This window comes from Octopus sinensis, linkage group LG9 (genome assembly GCF_006345805.1).
Source record: "Octopus sinensis linkage group LG9, ASM634580v1, whole genome shotgun sequence".
NCBI classification, from domain to species: domain Eukaryota; kingdom Metazoa; phylum Mollusca; class Cephalopoda; order Octopoda; family Octopodidae; genus Octopus; species Octopus sinensis.
The window spans coordinates 28,711,331-28,737,439 of NC_043005.1; the positions used below are offsets into that span (position 1 = coordinate 28,711,331).

At 34.8% G+C, this 26,109-nt stretch overlaps 1 protein-coding gene across 4 annotated transcripts in view; it reads left to right on the forward strand.

The window, feature by feature from the left end:
* The window catches only part of LOC115215592 (diacylglycerol kinase theta), a 250,869-nt gene that overhangs the window by 217,280 nt on the left and 7,480 nt on the right, over window positions 1–26,109 (forward strand). For 3 of the 4 annotated variants that reach the window (XM_029784808.2, XM_029784809.2, XM_036505854.1), the window contains 3 exons: window positions 1,154–1,252; window positions 6,466–6,595; window positions 8,448–9,771. In XM_029784808.2, coding sequence (XP_029640668.1) covers window positions 1,154–1,252; window positions 6,466–6,591 — 225 coding nt within the window. In that variant the 3' untranslated portion in view covers window positions 6,592–6,595; window positions 8,448–9,771. Of the gene's footprint in view, window positions 1–1,153; window positions 1,253–6,465; window positions 6,596–8,447; window positions 9,772–26,109 lie in introns of those variants that run through there. The other variant, XM_036505853.1, reaches the window with a different exon arrangement.

Sequence of the window (26,109 nt, forward strand, 5' to 3'; positions counted from 1 at the left end):
TTTCCACACTGGCATGGGTTGGATGGTTTGACTGAGGTCTGGAGAACCAGCAGCTGCACCAAGCTCCAATCTAATCAGGTAACGCTTCTACAGCTGGATGCCCTTCCTAATGCCAACCATTCCGAGAGTGTAGTGGGTGCTTCTTATGTGCCACTGGCATGGGAGCCAGTCAGAGGGTACTGGCATCAGCCACATTCAGATGGTGCTTTTTATATGCCACCGACACAACGTATATATAAAAGTGCAGGCATGCCTGAATGGTTAAGAAGCTTGTTTTACAACCATATAGTTTCAGGGTCAATCTCAGTGTGTGTTATCTTGGGAATATGTCTTCTGTTATTGCCTAAGGCTGATCAATGCCCAGTAAGGGAAATTTGGGTCTGAATGGCTACTACATATATACAGAAAGACCAAGGAAGACTGAGTCAGAAGAAGTGAAAGCTGATCTCATTTCTTCTATGGCAGGATGCTTTTCCTCTCTAATTTACAGAGAGTTTTGGATGCCTTCCTTTTTAAGCACCAATACTTGTGAGGTTGTCTTGTGTAAGACAAAAATGTCGTCCTCACAATTATATGCTCTGCTGTGTCTGTTCACTCTGTGCAGTGTGAACAGAAAGGTGAATGACAGATAATAATGATAGGAGAAATTAAGTTTTGTGAGTGAAGGAAACCAGTGTATGATGGCAATGGCAGAGAGGGTGTGGGGGGGGGGAGGAGAGAAGAAACGTCAAGTGTCAGAATAGAAAAGATGATGGTTGGGTGTATGGAGTGCAAGGTGGTAGATTCTTCATCCACATGTTCCATTCATTTTGAGCAGTCTACAATTCTTTATGCAGACTATCCATAACAGCAGCCTTCTCTCTTACACACGCACACACATTCATATATATACATATATCTATCTATCTATCTATCTATCTATATATATATATATATATATATATATTTATATTTATATATATATATATTTTTTTCCTTTTACTTACTCATTATCTGGATGTTAAACTCACCATAACCCACATATGCATACATAATCAATCTCTCTCTCTCACTCTCTCTCTCTCTCTCTCTCTCACACACCAAAAAAGACATCAAAATACAATAAAAACAAACCATTTTCTAGTTTGATGATTCAGAATTCTTTCTATTTCAGTTAAGAATTACACTTTTAACAGATCTACCTGTACAGGTAGATGGGGAACCTTGGATTCAACCTGCTGGCCAAGTTATGGTCTTACGCTCAGCACTCAAGGTAATTAACTTCCTTCTAATTAATTAGACTTATGCTACCTCCATCCAGGGAGGCCTCAAAAGTATCCTGCAATGAACAGCAACCTGGACTCATTCACCAACAGAAAGATACAGTTGCTACATATAGCTTTCAATTGAAGAGTCATGGCTAAGGAGATTCTTGCCAAGAAATCACTAGAAAATCTGGCCATAAATTGTATGGTCAGTTTGTACCTACAGGCTGTGATGCATGAAAGTAACCTCTGTGTAATTCATGGGTGTTCTGCATGCTTTTGGGTTGTTGCTGTTTTTCCTTTTTGCAATAGTTTGGTCAGGAAGAAGGAATTCTGTACTCCAAGATCATAAAGATCAACAAGGTTATTGTTCCCCATGGACTTTTTTTTTTTAAAGCTCATATCTGACAAGGAAAATATATGCAGGAAGAGAATTCCAGAAGGTTGACACTTTGTGACGAGTGTGTAGCCTTGAGTCTCATAACAGCAAAGAAAGCATTATTTATATCATTGCATCATGCCCTCACTGAACTCAAGCCCTCACCATTATTCCAAATAATTGGAGACACTATCATCAAGGATCCATTTGGTGAAAGTACAACTTTAGCATAGCAAGAACTGCGTACCAAAGACTCACCTGTGTCTTCACAGCCAGAAAATATTTCAACCTCCAACAGCTACTGACACTCTACAAGGTTCAAGTGAGGCTCATAATAGAGTACATCTCCCATGAGTGGCACAATGCCATTGCTATTCACACACATATTCAGGGCCACATGCTAACACGGGCTATTCAACTAAGTGGTATTCAAGCTCTAACAGACATGTTCCAGTTAATGGCCTACTGCCACATTGTCTTCTCTCTCTGTTTTTTCTGTCACTACTATAATAGCCTCTGTTCCTCTTTTCTGGCTGGTCCATCACTCAGGCACCCACTTATTTTTCTGTTTCTTGTCACCTCCAGTATCTCTAGTCCTTTTGGCCCCACACAGACCATTATGTCAATCCGTTCTCCCCAGAACATCAACTTTCCGAAATCTTCTACCTGCATAAAGCTTTCTTGCAGATGTTGACTGGCAACAGTTTTAAAAAGAAACATCAAGAATAACAAGCTCACTGCCTTTGGAGAACTTGCAAAAAACATGGACAATGTCCATTCTTCCTGACTCAACCATTAAAAAACAAAAGAGAAGTGATGTTGTTAAAGGAAATACAAATAATCTTTATTGAAATCTTTCATACTTTACACTTTTGTTTTTCTTATTTCGGTACTCTTTCTCATATCTAAGGGCCCTTTATTTCTCAGGGTTAACCATATAATTGTCTGTATGTGCAAGCCTGGGTAAGGTCTTTGTGTATGTATGTAAGACACGCACATCTCTCCTCACTAAACATGAGCCCTCGCAATCTCTCCAAACGCTGGGTTTCACTATCACAAAGGATCTTTCCTCGCAAAAGCACATCCTCAGTATAGCTAGGACTGCATCTTAAAGACTGGGCCTTCCCTTCAGGGTTAGAAATATTTCACTCCTTATCCATTGCTGACAGTTTACAAGGCTCAGGTGAGACCCATGAGAGCATACAGCCCCAACATCTTGGATGTTGCTGCTGTTACTTTGTAATGATATAGCTTGATACCAGTGCCATTCTAGGTGTTGCTGTCAGCACCAGAACGACTACTGCAAAGCATCTCATCGAATGATTTCACAGTTCTGCCAATCCACAGCCCTGGATTGCTACTTCCCTCCATTATTAGTTATTTCATTTAAAGATAGATAAAGGGTTTTGTATTGAAATCCACGTGAAATTTCCTAAATTGAAATTTCCTTCATTGTTGGAGAAGAAAAGCAAAAAGTTAATTGTTAGCATCTTTCAACATCTCTCAAACAAAATCTTTGATCTTCTTTAACCTGTTTGAGTCATTGGGCTGCAGCCTTGTTGGGGCACCGCCTTGAGAGGATTTTTTCAAACAAATTAACTTAGTTTAAGTCTGCTATTTATTCTATCAATCTTTTTTTGCCAAACTGATATGTTACAGAGACATAAACCAACACCAGTTATCAAGCTGTGTGTGTGAGTGATGGGCTTCCACATTGTTTTCATTTGCCAAATTCTTTCACAAGGCATTGATGAGTTCAAGTTGAAATAGAAAACACTTGCCCAAGGCTGCTGTACAATGGGACTGAACCCAACATCACACAGCTATGCCTGCACCTACAAAGTCAGTGTTAGTATAGTTGGTTTATGAAGCCTGCCTGCCTGCCTGGTCGGTTGACAGATTTTCTTTCATAGAAAAAGATTTAGGAATAATTTTTGGCTGGTATAAGTTGCCTAATTAAAGATAAATTGAGCTGAGGGAAATAATTCAAATGAGCCAATGACATAAATTTAGGTAATTAAGGGTGATGTATTGTATGCTGTACATAGGAATTATTACCCAAGGGAAATAAAACTGTCTTAATACTGTTCCCTTTCACTCTAAATACTGTGTATTTAGTAGCTTATTAATGAATTCACTAATTGTGTCTGTCAAGTTAATTATCTTACGCCTCATTAATGCTTGAACAAAACACTTTATAGTGTCAACTTAACTTAATTTTTCTCATTTGTCTTTGTCTTAAACAATACATATTTCTTATTTCATTTTACCATTTTTTTTTCAAAAATAAAAATTCTGCAGTGACAGCCATTTCAGAGAGAACACAATTATTCATTTACTCTGCATATTTTTTAATATTTATATATATGCTGTGTGATTAAGAAGCTTGCTTTCCAACTATGTGGTCATGGGTTCAATTCCATTACATAGTACCTTAGGCAAATGTCTTCTGCTATAGCCCTGAGCCAATTGAAGCCTTGTGAGTGGATTTGGCAGGTGGAAACCATCATGCAAGTGATGTTGTTCATTTCCTGTCTTCCATGGCAATAAATGTTTGTTGGCAAGAAGGGCATTCAACCATAGAAAATCTGCTCAACAAATTCTGTCTGATTCATGCAAGCTTGAAAAAAGTGGACACTAAACAATGATGATGACTGTTATAGAAAAAGAAATGGGAGCCACCAGTTTTCTATGTGCTCAATGACTGCCACACCGATTCACTGATATAGTTATGACATAGCAATCATGTCATCTGTCACCTCAACTATCTTTACTTCAATAGTATTGATGAAAACCCTGATATATTGATCAGGAGAGAAACTCAAAAAAATACATAGTTTTTAGTAGTAATGTGTACTTACATCACTTGGCTCTTTTTGAAGCACTTGAGGAGTGAGTTTCAGTCCTTGAGATGTTGTATCCCAGAGCAATGAGTGATCTGAGGCAGAGACAAAATGGGTCATCCTGTTCCAAGTATTTGTCATCATGATCCATTATGCTGGGCTCTAAAAGTCACCAATATATCTACCAACACTTGGAATCGTTTGACTTTTTTGTCTGTCTCAGCATATCAAGTGAATTCCAAACACTGAAATGATGTCCTTGTACATATTCTTGCAATTTTTTGATATACCAACACCTTAAGATTGGTGTACATTTAAAGAACCATGCCAACTTGATAGGTGTTGTTGTCCAGTTTAATAATAATGTGGGACACTGGTGGCTGTTGAACTAAGCATTGTTCTATAGCTCATTAGCAGCTGCCAACTACATAAGATCTTTTTTGATTTTGTATATCTGCAGCACATATTCCAAATGTCTCATCTTTGATCCATTGCTTCTTTTTTTTTACTTTGGTTTACTTTTGACATGAAAATTAATGCATTCATCCAAAAAAAGCAGTCTATAGATAAGGCAGAATTTTTTATATTGAAAATGATCCTCTCAACTACTATAGTATGCAATAATGAAATATGCTGGAAGAGCAGGGTTGGTCACTGGCTTTTTATAGGTAAGGTAGCCTATAACCAGCTGTTGTTGAAGCTAACATTGAATATATCTGTTAGTGTTTTCTTTATCAGTCAATCTATAGTAATGAAGTGATAGATTTCCTGTTACCTTGCAGTTGGACAAAGGGGGTGTACCAACCGACCAGTTGCTTGTCTTGGGTAGAAATCTTCCCAGGTGTGCTTCAGTCATTGATCTCTTGACAATAGCTGTGATTACAGACACACCTTACATGTCTTATATCTGGAGTTTGAGAATAGTATCAAAGACAGTGTTGGTTGATATATGTGTTGTATGTTTGTAGATGTCTTTTTTTTTTTTAATTACATCAAATATGCTTACTTCCCCCGCACCACACACACACACATTTCTTAAAATGTAGACTTGAACATCATCATCTGAATTTGTCAGTTTAATCTTCATTCCAAGTTGCTAGCAAAAGAAAAAAAATATACCAAACTAATCCTGAAACTTAACATCATTTTAAGACTAATTACATATGGATATGATTAAATATGTAGCAGGATGTGTAGCAAAAGGTGTTGTTTATGTAGCAGATGAAGATAGGTGTATTGAACAACATCAAAATAAAACAATGAAGAAAGCATCAGAATGTAGTCTAAATAACTTATTTGATCAACACTTGCATTTATGTGTTAGATACACAAAGCTTGCTTTACAATATCAATGAAATTACCAACTGTTTCAAGTTGGCAAAGTAAAAAAAAACAGCAGGGGAAATATTGTGTCAATGTGATGAAGTAGTACAGGGCATGTTTTGTGTCTATGTGCATTGGTCATTTGGTTGGGCCGTGTTGTCTTTCTGTCTTGTCTGTTTGTGTTCTGCTACTGTGTTGTGTCGTTGGCCACTGCTTCCTCATGGCCTGCCATCTAGCTCTCTCTTGACTGTTTGCCTGTTGCTAGCCATCTGTTTATCTGTCGTGTGTCTGGCTGTATTTATAATGGTCATCCTAGCAAGAAGAGCAGACATACCAAAGGAGTAATTTCTACATATGTAGGTTGCCTGCTGTCCAGTTGAACCTTCAGTGACACAGCTCAGGTTGAAGGGTGAATGGAAATCCATCCATCACTTTTTGACAGGACAAAGAAATTTCTTTTGCACCTATTCGGCCATTGATGGATCAGCTGAGCAAGAATCCTTAGATTCAGTTTCGAATCTCAGCTCGGAAAATGAAATGTTAGATTTTACAAGTATATATTTATCTGAATGTTGACTTTTACTTTTCTAATTATTGTTTTCTGAAATGTTTGTGCCAGTTGTAATCTTAATTCTGACATTACTAACATGGAAGTTCTGTTATGTTTCAAATTTAGGCCACAATGTTAAAGAAAAGTAAGAATAAAATCAAGAGGCGAAATACAGAACCAAGTATTTTCTTCCCCGATAATGAGCAGACCAAAACTACCCACTCTCCTAATGAGGAGAGCAGGCCACTTTAACAGAGTATGTACATATTTACCTCCCTTCCTTTCCAAGTTTCTTATTTGAGCTAAAAATAATCTTTACTTCTCTACATAACACTGTTTAACTAACAACACTAATAAATAACTTAACTATCACAACACCATTTTGTGCTTGAGTGTTACTATAGCAACAGTTCTCAGCTACATCTGTGATCTGGCTACATCTTTGAGGTTGTCCTTTTTTAAGTTTGCGCAATATTGAACTCATACGACAAAGTAGAGATGCATCAATTTGTAAATTTTATCTCAAAGTTCAAAACATTATCACTTTGTCTTGGTTACTGGAATTCTTTTAAATCAGAGAGGAAAATAACCAAATAATTTGACCAATTAATGTTAAAGCTAAGTATTCCTAAACACTTGACCATCTTGTGTAGTGGTCATGTGTCCTTTAATACTTGACTAGCTGATATAATGGTCTGCAAGGACATTGCTGGCATGAGATGTCATGGTTTATTTGTTGAGATGACCCCATATTGAAATGTGAAATAGTGCAGGCGTGGCTGTGTGGTAAGAAGCCTGCTTCCCAACTACATGGTTCCCGGTTCAGTCTGACTGTATAGCACCTTGAGTAAGTGTCTTTTACTATGGCCTCAAGATGGCCAAAGTCTTGTGAGTGGATTTGGTAGACAGAAACTGTTAGAGGCCTGTCGTGTGTGTCTATGTCTGTCTCCATCACTGCTTAAGAACTGGTGTTGGTGTGTTTATATTCCCATAACTTAGTGGCTCAGCAAAAGAGACTGAAAGGATAAGTACCAGGCTTTAAAAAAATAAGTCCTGGGATCGATTCATTCAACTAAAAATTCTTAAAGACAGTGCCCCAGTATGGCCACAGACTAATGCCTGAAACAAGGAAAAGATAAAAGGTTATACATAAAATTCACATACTTTTTATTCAAGAAAATGTCAAAAGGCTGAAATTCCTGACCTCCTCAAAGATTCTACTGAGGCCATGCTTTCTGTAGACAGTCTTTTGTGTGGTGAGTGGTAGAGCAGGATATTATTTGCATTACTTTAGAAATATTGCAATTATGAGAATTAAGGTGAGAAAGGTCTTGTTTGATTTAGTAGAGAGTGACACTGTCTAAGTCTTTTGATTCCAATGAATTGAGTGTGGAAACATTGAAGTACCTCTACTAATGTTGTAGTTCATGGTACCTTGTAGGTTATGACAACAAGGGTTCCAGTTGATCTGATCGACGGAACAGCCTGCTCATGAAATCAACGTGCAAGTGGCTGAGCACTCCACAGACATGCGTACCCTTAACATAGTGTGACAAGGCTAGCCCCTTTGAAGTACAGGTACAAAAGAAACGGAAAGAGAGAGTGAGAGAAAGTTGTGGTGAAAGAGTACAGCAAGGTTCCCCATCCCCACCGGAGCCTCGTGGAGCTTTAGGTGTTTTCACTCAATAAACATTCACAACGTCCGGTCTGGGAATCGAAACCGCAATCCTACAACCGTGAGTCCGCTACCCTAACCACTGGGCCATTGCACCTCCACATGTTTTAGTTACTCTCTACTGCACTCAACATGAATCTCAAAATAACAGTTATAGTTATTCTCTAATTGTTGTACTGTACAGGAGAACATTTATAAGAATTATCATTGCTTTTTAACCAAATATAACAGTTATTCTTACTTTTTAACTACTGTACTCTGTGAGAATACAATTATAACAGTTACTACCCTCTAACCAAGCATAAAAGCTATTTACACTCTCTAACCAAATACATTGTTGTTACTGTTGTTGTTATTACTTTTTTTTTCCGACATGCTCGCAATTGTCTCGAGTTTACTACAGCGTTTTTTGTTTTGTTCTCTTCTATTTCAGCCTTCCCCCAAGCAACGGTGATGGCACTGTGTTTGTCCTGTAAATCTAGAATGTAAATAAAATAAAACATTATTTGGTAGTTAAAAAAATTAAAAGAAAAAAGTCACTTTTAGATCCTTGCTGAAAAGAATTAAAAAAAAAAAACAGAAAAAAAAGAAAAAAGAACAAAATGCAAAAATATCAGCTGTTGTCATTGAGGTGGTCACCAGCTGTTAGTATGGTGACCACCATTGCTGACAATATTGTGATCCCTGCACTGTTAATGTGCTGGTCATCATATTGTAGTGATCACCATACAACTATTGTGGTGGTCACCAGCTGTCTCCTAGGTATGCAACATACATGAATACTGGATGTGTCTGTGTGCACAACAAAAAACAAATTGACACAAACAAACAAGCGAATACACACACACACACACACATACACACACACACACACACACACACACACATACACATACATGCATACGTTTGCAGTCATTTACACAGATGCACACACAACTACACATACAGGCAAACATGCACGCACATTCACATCAATTGCAATCTTTTACGTTTTATGTATTAAATGTATATTCTGTTGAAAAAAAAAAAATCCCGTGCCTATGGAGGACACCAAGGATATTTGACGGAAACAAATATATATACATATATATATATATAAATACATATATAATATATATAAATATATATATATATATATATATATATATATATATAAGCTATCTTTGTCCAGCAAGCTGTGGAGGGAACTACAGCATGACCGTTCACCTGAGCCTTTATTGTCTGTCTGTTTGTCTAGATTGTGGGCCAACATTGTTCTGTATACAACAGATAGATTCCTGATACAAGGCCAGGTGGATAACTTGAGTCTCCTTGCTCAACAAATCAAATGCATTGCTCACCCACCCTTCGCAACCCCTCCTTAACCACCTAATTAACAAAAAAAAATTCTTTAAAAAAAAAATAATGAATTATTATAGAGAATATACAAAAGAAAGCATACAGGCTCACACACATAAATACAAACACATGCACATCATCATCAATGATGATTATAATTTATACACACACACTCACACACATGTGTATATATATATATTATATATATGCACATGTAAAATGAAATGAAAAATATCTTAAAATTCCACTTCCCCCACAAAAAAAGTGACTTGATACAAAGGAAATATAAACATTGTTTGTCTGAGAGACATTTCTGGTGAAAGTAGAAGAGATGGTGAAGGTTTGATATGAGAGACAGCAAAATATTGGTTTGAAAATAAGAACTAAAAAAAATAGTTATATTAATGTGTGAGACAATTTAAAAAAAGAGGAAATATGTATGTATGTATGCATGGAAATATATATATATGCATGTGTGTATATATATACATATATGTATGCGTGTTTTATACATATATATTACATTTATATATGTATTTATATATATGAATGCATACATATATACATGTAGCAGCACATAGTCGCACATTAAAATGCATGGATGTAAGAATGAGCTTTAATTAAGTGTGATAATTGGTGACTAATGCTACCACGACAACCCACATTACTAGACCTAATTATGTCAGGTAGCTAAACTAGATGGACACTTAACAACAACAACAACAAAATACCCTCACTCCGCAAAAAAAAAAGACAAAAAGCAACCAAAACTCCCCTAAAATTCCAGAAAAGAAAAAACTAATCTTAACCGATCATGTCCCTAATGTTCTATTTTATCATGATATGTCCATGTTTCTCCCAAGCCTCCATGTCTTATTATTATTATTATTACTGTTATTATTATTAATAGAAATTATTATAATTTTCTTGTACCTGATCATGTCCACCCCTCCATATTTGTTCTATTGGTCATGTCTTCCCATGTTCTATTTTATTATGTCCCTCTAACATCCATCCCTCTGTCTTTGCGTTCTGTTGATCATGGCCCAGTCACTGCTCCCTCCCTTCCCCCCACCCCTGCTCTAATGTTGTTGGGTTTTTTTGTTTTTTTTTTATGTCTGATGTATAACTCTAATTTACCTTGTTGAGGGAAAAATATTATCACTTAATCTGTGATCTAATTTCTTTCTCTGTGAAGAAAGATTCTATTTGGCATTCAGCCCTACAAACATCTGCAGTAAGACTTTCAAAGCATTCACTCCAATACTACCATATTTCCAACATGACTTTTTACTCCAAGACTTATTTATTCTTTTTCATTTCCTTCTCCTACCTTCACACCTTCCCCTACACTTCCACTAAAAAGAGAAAAACCCACTTTTCTCATCATTTACCATTTATTTATGTTTTCATTAATTTTTTTTTTTTGCATACAACTTCCATCACCCTCTCAAACTTATCTTTTACACACACACACACATATATACATACATACATACATACATATATATATATATATATATATATATATATATATATATATATATATATATATATATTGGAAGAACAAAAAATATTTCATAACAAAATTTAATCTTTTAATGATAGTTGCAACTTTTCTTGGACACTGAAAGATGGAAGTCTTTTGGCACACTTTTGGCTTCTACTGTGACATTCATGCATATGATATGTATTTACATACATACATATATACACGCATAGGACATACACACACACATATATATAAACATATTTTTTGCTTTTGTAAATTCAAATATATATATATATATATATATATATATATATATATATATATATATACTGATGTACTTCATTTGGTAGTTAGTTGGATAATGTTGATTCTGTTTCGATCCCAAAAGAATCGGTTCATTTGTTGAGAATAGATTCATTTTTAGGATCAGAACAGAATTAACTCTATGAACAAGAGACCAATATAATGAAAGCAGTTCAGAATCTAGGTTTAAGCCATATATTTGATAATTACAAGAACACCTAATACATTTGTTTTCGAGGTCCTTGTAAATATATAAACACATACAGATATATATATATATATATATATATATGCACATATATGCACATATATGCACATACATGAACTTGTATGTGTGTGTATCCATACATACATAAGTATATAGAAACATCTGTGTATGCACATATATTGCTGTATGTATGTGTGTAGCAACTTATTGTATGGTTTTATGATACAAATAATAATAGAAACAGCTACAATAATAATTAGAAGTGGATAATATGTTTGTAGACAACACTAATTAGAAGACTAATTAAACAGCTTATTTTTATTATGCCACTATCTTCCAATAGCAGTATTGTCCCAATCTACCCTCTATATAAGGTATGTGTGTATGTATGCATATATGTGTATGTATGTATGTGTATATATACATATATATATATATATATATATATATATATATATATATATGCAATGTATTCTTTAAGATATGATAATGATATACACACATGCTTATATATATGTATATATATATTTATGTGTGTGTGTGTGGCATTTGATTTGCCTATCTGATTTGTTGCTCTCTGCTCTAAAAAATCACTGGCCACATTTATATTGATCACTTTCCTTCACTTGCCATTTCTAATGTTCTTGATCAAATTCTGTAAGAGTTCACTCCACTTTTCACCCGTCAGGGTTAACAAAATCACCCACTATTTAACACCCTGAGCCCATCTTGGGCTGAGTTTCTTCCCATGTCTGCAACATTGGCTCTCTCTCTCTCTCTCTCTCTCTCTCTCTCTCTCTCTCTCTCTCTCTTGCTCTCTCTCTCTCTCTCTTTCTCCTCTCTCTCTCTCTCTCTCTCTCTCTCTCTCTCTCTCTCTCTCTCTCTCTCTCTCTCTCTCTCTCTCTCAGTTGTACTCATGTGGATATCTCTTCTCGAAGGGGACGGACACACACATTCATGCACAGATCTTTAATTCTGGAAAAAATTAATCAGTAAAAAGTTTAATTTTTTATTAGAGTAATCATCACTAATTTAAATTGTTAGATGATTAATGAAAAAATATAGATAAATGATTCTGCATAACTCTGTGTGGATGGGGGGGTTGCATGTGTATTTGTGTACACAAGATATCATTTAAAACACAACTACAACTTTAACCCTTTCATTACCAACCCAGCTGAAACCAGCTCTGGCTCTGAGTCTGTTTTCATAAGTTTTGAATTAAATTCTTCCACCAAACCTTAGTCACAATTTATGTTCCTAACACTAGCTGAATGATAACTAAGTTATTTTACTAAATTCTTTGTTATATTTAAAGTAATTGAAAGAAACACAGAGCATCTCAAAAAAAAAAAATACTGTAACGAAAGGGTTAATGATTCAGTCAACTATAATTAAGAACTTTACGTTTACTACATATAGATTTTTTTTTTTATCTTAGTTCAGAGTGTACTATGGATGGTTGAGACATGACCTACTAAATAATGAAATGATGATGATGGTCCTAAAATGTCAGTTTGACTGGTTTGGAACCAGAGCATATGAGTTGGAGATCACTGAGGAACCAGCTAAAGGATAGGAAGAGTAAAGGATAATAATTATTATTACTATTATTATTATTAGGTTTTGAATTTTGGCAAAAGGTGGAGAGCTACACTTGGTTAATTTGAACCCCAGAACATAGCAGGTACTTATTTTTGTCATCCCTGAAAAGATGAGAAATGGAATTGATCTGAGCAGGATTTGAACCTAGAACTAGATATTGTAATGTCTTTAAGTCTCTCACTCTACCATTCCTGCTGTTCCAACACACTTTTATAAATTAATAATAATGATAATTATTTTAAAACTAGATTCTAAATTATTACTTTCCATTTCATTCACTATATATTTCTTCAAATACACACACACGCACATATACTCAATTATGCACCCACATACAGGTACATACACATCTACACAAAAATATAAACATATATATAGATGCATACACATGCACTCATACATATGTTCTAAGATTTACACACACACAGACACACACACACACACACACACACACACACACATATGTACATAAACATGAAACACATCATTTATTCATTTGTCTACAACTATATGTTGCTCTGTATATGTGTGTGTGTGTGTGTGTGTACTGCTTAGTTGAAGTTGATGATGATGATGTTTTTTTCCCTTCTATATTCCTCTACCTTTCACTTTATAACTGCTTGTTTAGTCCTTTGCAGTTAAATGGTGGCTGCCCCAATCACACACACACACAATTATATACATTAAACTTTTTAACTCACCTGTATTAACTGAACTTCTCTCTCTTTCTGTGTGTCTGTGTGTGTATGATTACATACACAAATGTATGTACATTATGTATTTGTGTGTGTATACACACACTCAAACATGTACCATGTAAACATGCAACACACACATGCATGTATATTAACCACAGTTTGATAGGAAACAGGATGTCCTAACTTGTCATTTTCCAGTTGATTGTATAATTTATAATAGTTTAGTAGTGATGGTCATGGCTGAATTTAAGGGAAGGATCTACACAGAATCTAATGAAACCAAGATAAGGAAAGTATTTTATTTAGTGTGTCATTCAATCTTGGTTTGGTGTCTTAATGAGACTATCTTAATCTGAAAGCTGATTATCATAAATAATACGCAAACACTGTGAACTAAAACCAGAGCCAGATTAATTAGTTTTGTAAGGAAAATAAACATTTGTTTAGGTAACCAGAGGAAGAGGCTAACACACAGTGTTGGTGCCATATGAACATTGTGCAAACAGTGTGGCTGAACCAGGACTCAAATATATTGAAAATTTGCATTTTGCTTTGTTACTCTTTTTATGAGTAAGCAAACTGCTGGTGTTATTTACTGCTATTTAAGGATCAGTAGCATAAGAAAACAAAAAACGCTATATGATTATGTTTAATATACTTTATTGGTCTGGCTTGGAAGAAAACTTAATTTTTAATCTGTTGAAATTTAGCACTTATGTCTTAATGTGTTGTAAGACAGACAGTGGAGATTTTGGAATGACACTATTGTTTGGCTGTGATTAGGGCATTAGTTGGTCTTAATCTAGGACAAACTATAACATACAACTCATGTTGTAGCTTGTTATTTTAGTTGTTGGGAAATGAATATATTGAATAAATATCTGTCTTGTTTATACCTTGGAAGTATTAACTGTTTATTGAATACAATCTGTGTGTGTGTGTGTGTTTTCAATCTTTAAATTTATTTTGTTGATCCCTTCAGCACTGAACTGTCTGCTTGAACACAAATTGTGTTTCTGCTTTAAATTTGAGTAGTTACCAGAAGAAAAGGCATTTAGTTCTGTAATTAATTTTTTTTTTTTTCAATGTGTTGTCCCCAAAATATGTAAATATATATCTGTTGAAAAGCTATCCTAGCCATGTTTCTTTGAGGAACATAATGGAAGTAAAAACGAACAAGTATTTCACCAAAACATCCCCAAATGTCTGTGATCAATGACATTATTTATTTCTTATGATTGAAATATGTCTTCCCTTTCCTGTTGGACGTAAACAAGGTATATGGTTGTAGAGAATGGAAAATAAGGTTAGCTTCATAACAAAGACCAGTTAGAAGTTCATAATTCACAGGGCAGAAAGAATTACACACACACACAGAGCTTTTCGGTATAATATGGCACTGACAGAAAACATTTTGGTAAAAATGTTCATGATGATAAATATTTCAGTTTTTAATTATGGATCAGGAAATGAAGACTTGTTTTGGTTCTTTCCCCTCATTGTTTTTTCTCTGTGTGTGTGTGTGTGTGTGTGTGTGTGTGCACATGCACACACATGCATTCACCTCTTTCCATCACTTGGTTACATTTGCTAATACTAAAACATTTTATAAATATTTATTTTTGAATAAATATTCTTCCCATGTTCCTCACAGTTCATCATCAGGTGATAGCAGAAAATCAAACTGACCATGAATCTCGCCAGTAACAGAGAACCTGCAATGTGTACAAGCACTGGCTCTCTGCAGATATGTCTTGCACAGATCTGGCTTAAGATAATCAGATTACTGTCCGACTAACTTCAAGGTCTCTAATTGAGCTTAGTTTCTCCACTGGTTCAGGCTTACTCCAGCAAACTGATAATGTCTCATGGATTGCCAGTTCATCTTTTACTGGGACTGCTTTTGTTGAGTCTCTGAGACAAGATATTTTGTTCTACATTACCTTGCTTTGAGATAAAGAAAGTCATCTGTGATATGCTAGTATTACTAGCCAAGGGGAGATTTGTACCTCATCTGCTAAATGCTACACGAACCAGAGTTAATCACACATGTCATTTTTCCATGTGAAGAGAGTATGAGATACCAATTGTTGCTATTTCTGTAGGAGCAGGTTTATTTTCTTATTTCTTTATTGCCCACAAGGGGACAAACAAGGACAGACAAAGGGATTAAGTCGATTACATCAACCCCAGTGCGTAACTGGTACTTAATTTATCAACCCCAAAAGGATGAAGCGCAAAGTCAACCTTGGCGTAATTTGAACTCAGAACGTAATGGCAGACGAAATAGCGCTAAGCATTTCATCCGGTGCACTAACGTTTCTGCCAGCTCGCCACAGGTTTATTTTCTTGGCCTGTTTTAGATTATTTGTTATTCATAATACTCTCTCTCTCTTTACTTCAGGTTCTGTAAATTGAACCTGTTCATAGAATAACAATAATTTTAACAATGACAGCAACACTTAATATATACATATTCCTTAAATAGTTGAAAAAATTTTTCCTTTTTTTTCAAGTTCCAAGTTCAGTTCCTGTCAGGTTCAGCTTCATCTTTCATTTTTCTGGGGGTCAATAAAATAAAGTACCAATCAAGCACTGGGGTCAGTGGCATCAACTAATCCCCACCCCACTTCAAATTGGTAGCTAAATTAGCAACATTATTATTATTATAAAGGTGGTGAGCTGGCAGAATGGTTAGCATGCCAGACAAAATGCTTAGCAGCATTTTACCCATCTTTAGGTTCTAAGTTCAAATTCTGCCAAGGCCAAATTTGCCTTTCATCCTTTCAGGATCAATAAAATAAGCACTGGTGGGGCCCTGGGGTCAAAATAATTGACTAATCCTCTTGACCAAAATTTCAGGCCTTGTACCTATAGTAAAAAGAATTATTATAATCATTATTATGGGGGTGATATAATTGACCTACTCCTCCCACAGAATTACTGGCCTTGTGCCCAAATTTGAAATCATAATCATCATCATCATTATTATTATTCATGGTTTAAGAACTACATCAAGAATTTCTTACATTAGAATAAATTGTGTACATTTTATAAATCATCCATGAAAATGTAAAATGTGTGAGAATAACTGTAACCATATTTATAGTTCCTGGTATTTTCTAGAACATACCTATGTTTATCCTGGCATATAATGTCAGTGTCTCTGGGGATATGTTTATATATAAATCTTTATTCAAAGGCATTGATAGGTTGTACCCGATGGATACACACCATAGTGTTAATTTAGCGTATTAATATTAATTTATTACTGCTGATATTGTAATTGTTTATTATTGACATGAAAGCAGATGGCAGAGCAGTTGAACTAGTAAAATGAATTTCTGTGTAAAATAACACTAAAAGTAAAATATTTTGGTTTGGTTTGGAGATAGATAGAAGAACAGAGATCTGTGTGAAGATCCCAATACAAAATATTTATTACGGCTAACATAAAAGTATAGTTGTTATGACAAACAACAAAAAGAGGTCATTTAAACCAAGTGAACAGCAGATCGTGTGAGATGTGTCAGCCATGTTTGTAAACTGTAGCAGTTATTATCATGTAACCAATGTTGAATTCATATAGGTATGATCTTGCCTGGGCTGCAACCACTGACTAGTTAGCATATAAACAAATGTGTATGCAGGCAATGTCTGTTAAAGAAAAGGCACCAAAGATAAAAGTATTAATGACATCTTGTTTCTACAAGAGATTTGAGTGGTCAGTTGTTTATGGATGTCATCAATCCTTGACAGAATCCTGTTTGTGTTATTTAGTTATTTTAATGTCAAACAGTGATTCAGGTTTGATTCCTAGACAGTGAGTTGATGTTTGGGACTTTGCCAAATGTTCCTGCTATAGTGTATACTATCAAGTATATTTGGGGACAAAGTCCATCATTTAGAATCTCCTTTTCTGCTACTCCAAATATCTCTGACTTTCCTCTACATGCTATCATCAGTATTAGCTGAAACATTACCGTGTCATACAAAATACCTGCAGCATTTGTTCCAACTCTTTGCATTCTGAAATTATCTTTGTCTTTCATGCCTCCCCAGTTGATAAAGTAATGTACCAAACACACACACACACACACATGCTCACACACACACATGCTCACACACACACATGCTCACACACACACATGCTCACACACACACACACACATGCTCACACATCTAAGAATATCTGGTATCATAGAGAAATATAAGAGAGAGATAGCCAAAGTTGACATCACAAACTCTGGTAAAGTTGTTTCCAACTTGCTATTTATTTTATTTATTTATTTTGTGTTATATATATATACATATATATATATATATATATATATGTTTTTTGTTTTGTTTTTTTCAATAACTTATCACTGCAGTCCTGGTTGTTTCCTTACACCTACCTGGAGGAGCTTTGATAAAAGTCTCCTGCAGACTGTCACAGTAGAAATACACTATAGCAGAGAAAAAAAAAAGGTTGCGGATGAAATTTGGGAAGCATATTTATAAAATATCCCCTCCCTTTTTATCAAAACAAAAAAAAAAAATACTAAATATTTTCCAGCATTGATTTATATAAAATTGACTGCATTAAAAGGTGCCAGCCCATAGCCATATGACATATACTTAAAGATTACAGCTTTCTTTGTTTACCTTTTTATTCTTAATGGTGTGTGTATGTGTGTGTGTGTGTGTTGTTACTCCTGCAGGGGTACTCTGGTGTGAGCTAGTGTGTTTTCAGAGCAAATAAAGGACTCTGAATAAGGATTTCCATCCTGATACCACTCCCCACCCCTACCTCCCAATACCACTCTTCACTTGTTCACACTTGCAATGCATGTATAGGAACAAAGTCAAATCATAAGAAAATGTGCGTGTGCAAACACTCACTCATGCATACACATATATACACACAAACAATTTTAGGAAAAAATATATGTATGTTTGTATACCTATATGTGTGTATCTCTGTGTTGATCTATCTACACACACACACACACATGCATACAGATGCACACACATATTTCTGAATGAATGTCTCATCATTGTTCTAAGATTCACTTCTCCATGCTTGCATGGTTGGGTCGGGGGAAATTTGTTGCTGCATATTTTCAACGATCACATGCGTTTTCTGTTGTCAACTCTCACCTCTTTCCAAACAAGGTAATATTTCTCCATAGTTGGACATGTTTTCACAGAAAATTAGAAACGAAGCATGTTTGCATGTATGACAGTGATGCTCAGCTATGACCATAAGGTAAAGATCCTTCCTGACTCATATAGACTCATCGGGCTGGTTTCCCGGTTTCCGTGGTGCATGTATTTCTCCCCTAGATGGGATGCCAGCTCATCACAGGTTTATTCATTTTTGATAATTGATTGGACTTGAGCACTGTGAAATGAAATCTTTGGCTCAAAAACACTGCATTGTCCAGTCCAAGAATCGAAACCACAATCTTATGAACAGGAGTCCCACACCTGAACCACTAAGCCATAAACCACATTTACAACTGTCACACAGTGTCATGGATACAGAGAAACAAATACACACACACATACACTCATTTATTTATGTACGTTGAGATTCTTTCAGTTTATATGGTCCAAGGTGCCACACAGTGGGTTTGAACCTGACACCACATGGGTAGGGAGCAAACTTCTTAACCACCTGCACATCTATCATATATAGGTGTGTGTATATACATTTTTGTATGTCTGTATAGATATATATCTATATATATGCATGTATATACATATATACATGTGTGTATATGCAAATATATAGAGATGTTTGTATAAATATATATATATTAATATGAATGTATACATGAGTGTATATACATGTATTTGCGTGTGTTTGCATGTATATGGTTGTATGTATATATATATATATATATATATATATATATATATATATATACATACATACACACACGTGGATGTGTATATGTATGTATATAATACCTATATATATATAGGAGCCTAGCACAAATGCATTTTATATGTGGCCCTGAATCAATGTGAAAACTACTATTTAATATGTTTTAATCAGAAGATTCAACACTTCTCAACCTTCAGTTACTCCACATTTTTTCTGATATCTCTGCTCCTCTTTTATTCTTTGAACTCATCCCAGCCAATAAATTGTGACCATGCTGGAGCATAGCTCTTGTGATCTTTATTGCTTCTTTGTGGTTTTGCTTTTACTTATCAGTTTGTTTTGTTTTTTGCAAATTCTTAGCCCCCCCCCCCACACACACACACATACATATACCTTTCCTTTGTGTTTTTGTAGTTTTAATTTTGTCCTCCTCCTTCCAATCTCTCTCTCTTTCTCTATTCTCCTCATCCTTTTACCCCCATAACCAGTCTTCTTTTGTTTTTTATATTTGCTTTTTTAATTTCTACAACAAAAAAATGAACAACTTTTGTTCTGGTGTTTCTATTATTCTTTTTCTGTAGTTCTGACTTTGCTGCTGTATGCACTCATATGTACACTTGTAACACAAGATGTTGTGTGTGTGTCTATACACACTCGCACATATAAATCACATAATACTTCTCGAACAAACTACAAATTTGGAATATTTATGAGTGTGTGTGTGTGTGTACACATGCTGATAGGAATGGAACCAGACCATCTGGAAATATTACCTGTCAGAGACTATTATGCGATCCAAAGCTACATTTATCTCAGACAATTGGCCTTCACTCTCTTATGTTGTCATTGATACATTTAACATTGACAGGGGAGATAACTTACCTGGTGCAGTAGAAGGCTTGGTATGGAACAACCTCGTCAGCCTGTCGTCAGTCAAAAGATATTTGTGTCTCTTTACATTCTGACTTTAAATTCCGTCAAAGTCTACTCTTGTCTTTCATACTCAGGGGTTGATAAGCTAAGCACCAGTCCTGTTCTGTGATCCACTCCTCCTAAAATTCTTTGTCTTTCGTCTATATTAACAAGCACTATTTCACTTCTTTTACAATCTTAATGATATTAGAAGAGGTCTGAATGTACAAGCTTCCATTATATACTGCAGCTAAAATATTAATTAATGCTTAATTAAGAAGTTATTTCAGAGATGTACTTGCCAGGCAAGTTATCTAAGACCAATTGTTGAAACTAAAATAACTACAGTATGGAAGACATATATTGGCCATTCAAAAGCACGTAAAGCTTATCTTCTCTCAAACATTCATTACTTGGTGTCAAAATTTTCATTGGACTAACTGCAACGTAGTGACTTGTGGAACCACATAAGTAACCTGGTCACAGTTGGTGTAACAAAAATTTTGACCCCAAATAATAAACATTTAAGTGAAGTTAACAGTTTTTATTGTTTTTCAATGGCTCCACGCTGTAATTGTAAGAAGTTATTATATTTCTTATAAATAACTAAGTTCAAATTTTGCCATGGTCAATTATATCTTCCATCTTTCTGGGGGTGATGAAGCATCAGTGAACTACTGGGGGCAATGTAATCAATTATACCCCCTCTGGAGCTTTATGTTAGGATTAAAGGTAATGTAGTGTGTGGCATGGGACTTATCAAATCATTTAATCAATTTTAACTCTTAGTCAAATCATTATGGCTTCATATCTTGCTTTTAAAAATACCAAAACTACATCATCCTACATTGTTTATATTATTTACCTGATTTACATTTGACGGATATTTACCCTCATCTTGTTTGTTGCTAACACAATGTTTTGGCTGATATACCCTCCAGCCTTCATCAGGTGTCTTGGGGAAATTTCGAACCTGGGTTCTCATTCCTAAGGTTTGAAATTTCCCCAAGACACCTGATGAAGGCTGGAGGGTATATCAGCCAAAACGTTGTGTTGACTACAAACAAGATGAGGATAAATATCCGTCAAATGTAAATCATGCAAATAATGTACATAATTCCTCATCTCTTAAATATAGAACTGTACATATCCTATATCAGCATTTTTGGGTTTTTTTAAAACTAACCCTCACACACTACTACTCATTAAAGAGTATTAAATCATCACTGAAGCAGTGGCTGACACATCACTGTGTCAAACTGTATCCTCATCTGTTAGGATTCAGATTCTCTCTCTCTCTCTCTCTCATTGCCCCGAAATCAGTATTCCCTTGTAACTATCTCTTCAGGTGGCTCAATAAGAATACCAATAATGGATCTCCATCAATTAAGAGGATGAATGATCAATTATCTCCCCCTCCCTCAAATATGCAATCTCACTCAGTCAAGAGCACTTTTCCATATTTTCTTTCTTTTCATTGTCTTGCAAGTTACTAGTGCCAGTACACACTGTAAATTAGTTACGTCAGGAAGAGCATCAAGGCATAGGAACCATGCCAAAGCTGACATTGGGGCTGGCTGCAGCCCTGCAGCTAGTTAGGCCCTGTCAAACCATCCAACCCATGCCAGCATGGAAAACAGACATTAAATGATAGTGATGAATTAGCATGGAAGTGACTGAGTATTCCACAGACATGTGTACTTTTAATGAAATTCTCAGACAGAATCAGTATTACACAGTGTATGACAAAAACTCGACCCTTAAGTTACAGGTACCAGGGACAGACCCAAGGGGGGAGGGAGGACTGAGGGGTACTGCCCCCTCCCTCAAGAAAAGAAGTGCACCCTTCTAAATAATGTTTTTACACCCTTTTCTCATAGAATTGTATTCCCTTCTGACCTTCAGAAAACTCTTGGGACTACACCTGGGTATAATCTATTTGATAGGTTTCTGAACAGTTTGCTTCACTTGGGCCAGTCAACTTGAAGCCTTAGTAAAAAAACGCTGGTCCCAGATGTTACACAGTAAGATTGAACCTAGAACATTTTCATTGCAAAGTGAACCCTTAACTAATAAGCTGTCCTGATACCTGTGTAATAAACTTCAAAAATTGGCTTCGGTAAGGAGACAGAATATACCTTAACTACTACTACTACTACCATTGTTGCTCTTATTCGTTTCTCTCTCCACCTCTTTTTGTTGCAAATCATCACGTAATAATTATTTACTACAGGATGGTAGATGGCAGAATTAGTAGAGTGACATTTAAAATACCTTGTAATAATTGATTATCTCTCTTTACATTCTGAGTTCAAATCCTGCCACAGTCAACTTTGCCTTTCATTTCCTTCTCTCTCTTTCTTTTTCTTTTCTTTTTTTTAGGGTAGGGGCAATTAAATAAAATACCATTTAAATACAGAGGAGGAAATGTAATCATTTTACCCCACTCCTCTCAAATTTATGGTTCTGTGCTTATGCAAGACATTATTATTTTCAACATCAGATGAGCCCCACCACCACCACCACCCTATGCAATATCTCTGACAGGATTTTTTAATTAAGTCAATGAAAAAATAAACCAAACATCTGTTTCTAATTACATAATTATGTATTTTGTGTAATGTAAACACATCCCAACACATATTTGTTTGCTCAGCCATACCCACCCCTATAAATCTATGTTTACCCTTCCACACCCTGTATTTACACTACCACATCCAATACTATACATCCTTTCCACATATACACACACAACCACCTGACACATCTAAAATTAATACTCTTCCACTTTTAACTTAATTAACCCTGTTACTAATTATTTAAGTTTATTTATTTATCGTTATTGTTAATGATTTGTTTAATTTTGTTGTTATTAAATATTTCATTTTAATTAAGTTTTCTCGTTGCTATATCCAGCCTTCTACCCCAATTATCAACTGTGATCTTAACGACATGGCATTTCTGTTATTGGTCAACGCCATAACAAACCTTCTTGCAATTAGTAATCATTAAAAATCTGATTTGGTTATATTAGTACTAAATTCATTTTTATGAAGATATGTGTGCACATGTGTATCTTGTGTATGTGTGTATGACTGTGTTAAAAGTTAATTTATCAATGCAGTGACAGCTAAAATCTATGGATAAGGAAATTAATGTGTGTGTGTCTTCACATTTTAGTAGCTGAATCATTGTAGCTGTTAAAAATTATTCAGAATAATTAAAAATACTATATTAAAAGCTATTAGAAACGCTGTTAATTGATCCACTATTACTTTAATGTATTTGGTAATAAAATATATGAAAGTTTTTTCAAATGGTAATTTTATATATATATATATATATATATATATATATATATATATATAAATTGTTCATAAGACATCTACAACTTGCTCAGAGACACTCTAATCCATTGTCTCAATGAAACAGAGTATCAGGGAAAAAAACAGGTTCAGTGTATTAGAATATCAGTGAGCAGGTCTTAGATGTATAATGCAAAGACAATATAAAACTCAATAAATATTGTCACAAACAAATAAAGTAAAAGAAATATATATAATAGTGTAGGTTTAATGTCTACTATGATTCTGGCATATATATGTGTGTGTGTGTGTATGTGTATATAGATGTATATATGTGTGTGTATGTGTATATATACATGTGTGTGTGTGTGTGTGTGTGTGTATATATAGATATATGATTGTATATATATACATGTATATGTATGTATGTATATATATATATATATATATATACACACATATATGCATAGACAGACACACATATGTGTTTTTCATTTGTTTTATTTTATCTGAAGGCTGCTCTATTCCTAGACTGGCTAACAACAACTGTGATGGTCTCAGACTATAATCAACTCTGTATAATTCACTATTATATATACACTCTCTCCTTCTTGTCTCTTTGTTGTTTTCATTTCCAAAGTTAAAAATATGAAAGGTGGGCAGAAATGTAGACTGTTGATATTTGTTATGTACAGAAGTTACACACACGCACACACACACACTTCTATATATGCATTATATATATATGTATATGAATCAAAGTATTCAGTATTATAGACCGATAGCAGCCAATTTTATCAATCAGTTTCACACAGGATATTAGGTAATCAGACAATTATCACTAACTCTGCTCATCAGAGTTGACTGGCATACAAATACACACACACACACGCACACATGTAAAAAAAAATTCCATAGAAGAGCTTGATAAGGTTTGTTTGCTTGTATTGCAAAATTATTTGTTAGTAATCTAAGTAGAGCGTCTTTGTTTTATGTTGTTTTTCAACTCCCCACAACTATTACTGTAATTATATAACCACACGAATGACACACCATAATTCTATAACTACATCAGCTACCACACATGCACATCATGACATCAGCACAATCAGATCGTTGGTTATTTGTGATTAAAACAAGTGCCAGAAGAGTAGAAGTTTCCAACAAGCCAACCTTGTGTCCTGGTTTCAATTTCACCTTGTAGCTGTTCCAAATATATATATAATATTTCTTTATTTTATTCCCAAACCCTTCTATAAAGAAAAGCCATTAACATTACAACTTCTCATTTCACTTTGAATAATTTGAAGCTGTCTGTGTAAGAAAGCAGGTTGTTATTATTGCAGCCAGTAACAGAATCTGCAGAGCAACAACCAAAATAAAATACATTACTATATTTAATTATGTTTTATTACATTTTGAGTTCAGATCCTGACCCATTTCACTGAATATTTTATCCTTGGTGACAGTGAGGGTGAAGCATTTTCAATCACGTACTGGAGTTAATATAATTGATTATGACCTTTCTTACAAAATGTATAGGTTTGTGCCAGCAGAAATGGTAGTGTTGGACTTAATGCCTTTTAGGATCAGCTGCCACTGAGCACTGTCCACTTATCATTCTGAGACTTTCTGCCAAAGTTAGAAATTATTATTAATGTTGTTGTTGTTGTTATCATCCTCATCACCACCTTCATCATACATAGTTATGTTAAATAGCATCTGTGTAGAACCATTTGTTGCAACTTGTAAGTCTGTATGTGAACACAACAAATGAGGATGGTGGTGATATCTAAATTAAAGGAATCTCTTGTCAAACTTGTAGGACAAGTTGTGATGTCTGAGTGTCTGCAGTCACTAAAACCAGTGAATTTGGGTAAAATTATAAATACTACTATAACTATTAATTATGATAATAACAGTAATAAAAATTATAATGATGATGATAAATTAAAATTAGATAAACAAATGAAACTACTACACATTTTTAATGAAACACTACAACAAAACTAGCAAACAAAAGAAGTTCAAACTGGTTTTATATACAATTCCTGACAGTCTTTGGTGGGAAGAAGTAGTAGAAGAGGGTGGGGAGTTGCCTCAGGGTGGGTCAGATGGAATGTATGCTTATAAGAATGAATGACTTCTGACAGAAAATTGCAAAATGATAAAGAAAAAAAAAAGATATATATCAATAAAAATATCTCTAAAAAAATAATAATACTATTAATTAAACTAAAGATAAAAATTCAATATTCATTGACCTTCTTCTAGTTGCATGGCAAAGAGAGATACAATTATTTCCTGTTTGTTAAGTACTAACCTCAAATGACCGAAAAAATAAAAAAAATGTCTGTTA